Consider the following 4,909-nt stretch of genomic DNA (forward strand, 5'->3'; position numbering starts at 1 on the left):
GACCCTCGAACAGCCCCGAGGCTGCTGTCGAGAAGGTGGAGGTGGAGCTGGCGGGGCCGGCGGACGCGGAGCCCCATGAGCCTCCTGAGCCCCCCGAGGGCGGCTGGGGCTGGCTGGTGATGCTGGCGGCCATGTGGTGCAACGGGTCGGTGTTCGGCATCCAGAACGCTTGCGGGGTGCTCTTCGTGTCCATGCTGAAAACCTTCGGCTCCAAAGACGATGACAAGATGGTCTTTAAGACAGGTGAGGCGCGGCGCCCGCCGAGGCCAGCCTGGGGGACCCGCATGGGGCCCCCGAGCGCACCCCGCGTGTGGACTGTGTCTGCCTCCGAGTGTGCATGTCGGTGGGTCCTCGTGCCAGAGGGTGCGAGCAGGGGGGTCTGTCGAGTTGCAGACAGAGCCTGCCGCTTCTGGGGCCTCGGGGTGCCTGTCTTTATGTGGAATCCAGCTGCAGAGCTGTGTGTTTGCAAGCAGGTTGCAGAACTTACTTGCCGAGATCGTCCTCCTTTCCCCTCGGCAGAGTAGACACTAACACCCCACAGGAGCCCTTCCTTTTAATGTTTGAAAACAAACAACCCCAGAACCTTCAACCCTACACATCGCCCTGTCATTTTTGTGGTCTCTTTCGTGACTATGCCAGTTGTGTAGTTCTTCATCTGCCTCCCTGGGCCGCAGAGGGGTGTGCGTATGTTGGCGGGGCGGGGGGTGGAGTTTGGAGGAATGAAAGAGATTTGTACGAAGGTCACTGGAGTTCCGAAGGGGGCCCTGCAAGGGTCAGGGTTCCGTGCCTTCCCGTCCCCCCCCCCCAACCTTTTTTTGCCCTCTGGGCTAAATGTAGAAAACACGGGAGGCAGCCGGATTAGGGACTGGGATGAGGAATGTGAGGTGTTGCTTCTTCCCTCTTCCTGTTGTGTTTTTTGACTTTTTTTTAACCATATAGTAAATTAGATACAAATGGTGCAGATTCAGCATTTTCTCCCTGTAGAGCATTATTATGACTTTTTGGCTGGTTAGGCAAAAAACAAGTCTAAGACCTTCTGCATGACACTTTAACATAAATTATTTCACTTTATCCTGCAAGGTGAGCGCGGTCAATTCCATTTAGATGAGAAAACTGTAGCTCAGTGAAAGTGTCTTGGTGGGTAGTAGAATGGCAATAAAACACATATCAACTGACTTCAAGGGCTGAGTGATTTCCATTACTGAATCAACCTCCCTCCCCGTCATTTGGGACAACTTTATATGATTAATAGTCTTTTTTTTTTACCTTGATTTTCTATTATTTTTAGAGCGAATATTCCTTAGGTCTTTAAGTATGCATATAAGGAATGGGCAAGACTGTAATAAATTCTAAGACAAAGGTAATGCTGGGTTATGTTGAGAGTTTTAAAACCATATATAAATACTATTATACTATTTGTATCATTCTGCAACTTACTTTTCTTCCACTCTGCATCATGTTTGTGACTTATCTACATAATACCTCAGTGTGAACTGATAACTCCAATTCTTTCCATTTTAACTTACATGGTTTGCATTGTTTGACTGTATTATACTGTATGCATTCTCCCTTTGATAGGCATTTAGATTGTTTCCAAACTCATTCTAAACAATGCTGCAATGAATATTCCTGTACACTGTCTCTTTATGCATGTGAATATGGTATCATATTTAACCTGGAATTTCTGTTCTTTAAATAGCTATTGAAACTGCTGTGGTATGCAGGTCAATGGGCTAGGTACAAAAAGTGTTAAAAAGGTAGTAACATGTACTTAACCATTTAAGGAAGGTAATCATTGTAAAGTTTAGCGGGGGAGATATGCATATATAATAGTAAACAAAAGTAGTTTGGTGTCTTTTCTATGTGAGTATTGGGTGTCAGAGAAAAAAGCCCCAAAAGAAGGCAGAATTGACAGAGTTAACATTTAAAGACTAGTTCCAACATTTACCATATTCCTGCCTGGGATTACAGATTTTTAATGCCGTCAAGACAACAGCAGTCTTTTGTTTATCATCATTTTTGCAAATTCAGTTAAGTAGATCCTTTGGTGTCTGTGGGTGTTTTTTTTGTTGTTGTTGTTGTTTTTTTTTTTTTGAGAGAGAGGGTGAGCAATTGCCAGAGAGAGACCATAGCTTTGCCAGGGATCAGAATTTTGCAGTGTCAAAGTCTCTACCTACTACTTGTCCCCAAAGTTCCAATTGGCTACAATATCCCAATACTGGGTAGCTGAAAGTGAGGGAAGGAACCTGGTTTTTCTTTTGCACTCTGTGAAACTTTGTGTTTTCCATTTTGATGAATATCTTTCTTCTTTGTATTCAGTTCAGTCTTTGACAACTCTTACAGTCTTGTTTGTGTATGTGTGGGTATATATCATACAATCAGTTGTACAGGTATGCTAGTTAAATGTGTGAAGGTCTTTGTGCTTCTCTGCCTGACTGCTGTATGTCTATATCTGGTTGTGCCATTGCACAAGGGTGCCAAACTAAGTGGGGACTGAAAACCAGCCTAGGCTCTGGATGCCCTTTGTCTGATTCCTACAGAACGGCCCTCTGCACTTGTAATGGTCCTGTATAACACAGCATCTAGATTGAACAATGGCCATTACTTGGGTGCTAGGTAATACATATGTGACTGATAGATTTTAAGGGCTGAGGAAGAAAACAGATTTAAACTTAGTGCTGAAAACATGATTACAAGATAGTCTTTAAGCCAGTTATTGTTGAGATCTCTCTCTCTTCCCCAGTCCCCTACCCCTTTCTCTTTCCCTCAGTGCACAGACACACACAAAGGTGTTTCATAAAGTCCCTCATCTACCACAGGCACTATTTGAGAATATCTGCTTTGAAGTTTGATTGTTCACGCCTTTTCACTTTGATATTCGAATGCTGAGTCATCTGCGTTCAAGCATATGCAAGCTTCAAATAGATGCCAAAAAATATCTGGAATTTGTTTAAGCCTTTTATTTTTCAAAGTTTTGGTCTGTTTCCTATTACCGTACTCATGATTGATAATGCTGGTGTTAGAGTACAGCTAGTTCTGTCTCCTTGTTTCCATTAGCTTCTTTATAGCAAGTGATTAGCCTAAGGATATACAGGGAGGTGGTAGTGGAATGGAGTCTAGGTCTCCAGATGAGATGGTACACATTTCTTCAGTACTTTCCTGTGGCTGAGCACTTTAAATGCGTTCCTATTTAAACCTTACTACACTTCTCTGATAGATTTTGTTAATATCTTTCTTTTCGGATTTGGGAACTCAGGCTTACAGAGTTTAAGTAAGAAGTGGAGCCAGAATTCAACCCCAGGCTTATCTGACTCTAACTAAGAGCTGGGATTTTTATTTTAATTATTTATTTATTTAAAATACGGAATACTCCATGAATTTGCATGTCATCCTTGTGCAGGGGTCACGCTAATCTTCTCTGTGTCATTCCAATTTTAGTAAATTGTTGTTCAAAGTGCTGCTGAAGCAAGCACTAGGAGTTGGGTTTTAATCATTCATCATGTTGCATTGACTAGATAACATTCTGCAAATACGATGTTCTTTATGTTGTTGATTAATTTAAGTGTTAGTGATTGGTTGAGTGCTCTACCACGCCTTCTGGGATTAGAAAGAAGGGTCCTTGTTTCTTGGTCTTACTTTGTGGTGAATAAACAATTGCAAATTATTAATATCTTGAACTGTATTTCTGAAGTGTAGAGACTTCCATAGAGGAACAAGATACTTCCATATGCTGTTCAAGCAAAAGTCTGGGGTTTCCTCTGGAGAACCATGCTCTTTTAGATTGATCCACAGCAGAACAATTTTTCTAGGCAGAACTGAGGAGGAGCCTTTCTTAGGCTCACTTCTCTTCAGGGGTCTGTTAACTTTTCCCACGCAATGGATAATGTACCCAAAATTTCTCAGGAAAGGGCCTGAAGAAGTTCGTTCACACTAAGTATAAGTGAGTTTACACATCTTACTGTTAATTCTCTTTCTACAAATGTTTACCAAGTTATCTAACACGCTCTGTTTTGGGCTCTGTCCTGGGCACTGGAGATAATGACTGAGAGAGAAAATGTCAGCTGTTTCCAAGTAGCTTAGGATCTGTTGTGGGATACAAATTAATAACAGACCAGAAGTAATAGAATATTTCCCTGAAGGATTTTCAATATAACAGGACTCAATTTTATTATAAAAGGCTGAAATTCTAAGGTCATTTCAACAGGTGGTGGGGGTGGGGAAGGCATTTGATGCCTTTCTCTATGGTTATAAATCTCACTTGGTGAAATTAAGACTTTGGAAAGGGGAAGTAAGCCGACTCCAAGTTGGGCAGTAGAACTATTGAAAAATGCTGACAGCATCCCAGTCCCATTATGGTGCCCAGCAAGCTGCCGATGACATGGCACTCAGAGGAGTGTCTCACATCCTGCTGTGTCTGAGGGAGCAAGCTGAACTTGAGTTGTCTCTTTTTTTTTTGTTTTGAGACGGACTCTCGCTCTGTCGCCCAGGCTGGGGTGCAGTGGCGCCATCTCGGCCCACGGCAACCACAGCCTCCCGGATTCAAGCAATTCTTCTGCCTCAGTCTTCTGAGTAGCTGGGACTACAGGTGCGTGCCACCACACCTGGCTAATTTTTGTATTTTTAGTAGAGATGGGGTTTCACCACATTGGTCAGGCTGGTCTCAAACTCCTGACCTCGTAATCCGCCTGCCTCGGACTCCCAAAGTGCTGGGATTACAGGCATGAGTTGTCTCTTTTTACTTGAATTTTTACCTGTTCACACGTGCATGCTTCTTGCCTAGGTAAGAGGAATCAAATGTTTTGGGGAAGAATAAAAGGAAATACAATTAAGTGGAACATTGTTTTTCCTTAGAAAGTGTAATTTTGGGCTGGACGCAGTGGCTTACGCCTGTAATCCCAGCACTTTGGGA

The 4,909-nt window shown here is 43.1% G+C and overlaps 1 protein-coding gene across 1 annotated transcript in view; it reads left to right on the plus strand.

Annotated features, from left to right (window-relative positions):
• Positions 1-2: 2 nt before the first annotated feature.
• Positions 3-4,909, plus strand: part of SLC16A10 (solute carrier family 16 (aromatic amino acid transporter), member 10) — a gene marked incomplete at its 5' end in the record, with an annotated part of 147,066 nt that continues 142,159 nt past the window's right edge. The window contains one exon of the mRNA XM_011935096.1: positions 3-243. Within this exon, the coding sequence (XP_011790486.1) occupies positions 3-243 (241 nt within the window). The remainder of the gene's footprint in view (positions 244-4,909) is intronic.

This window comes from Colobus angolensis, unplaced genomic scaffold (assembly GCF_000951035.1).
Source record: "Colobus angolensis palliatus isolate OR3802 unplaced genomic scaffold, Cang.pa_1.0 Scaffold14, whole genome shotgun sequence".
Taxonomy (NCBI): Eukaryota; Metazoa; Chordata; class Mammalia; order Primates; family Cercopithecidae; genus Colobus; species Colobus angolensis.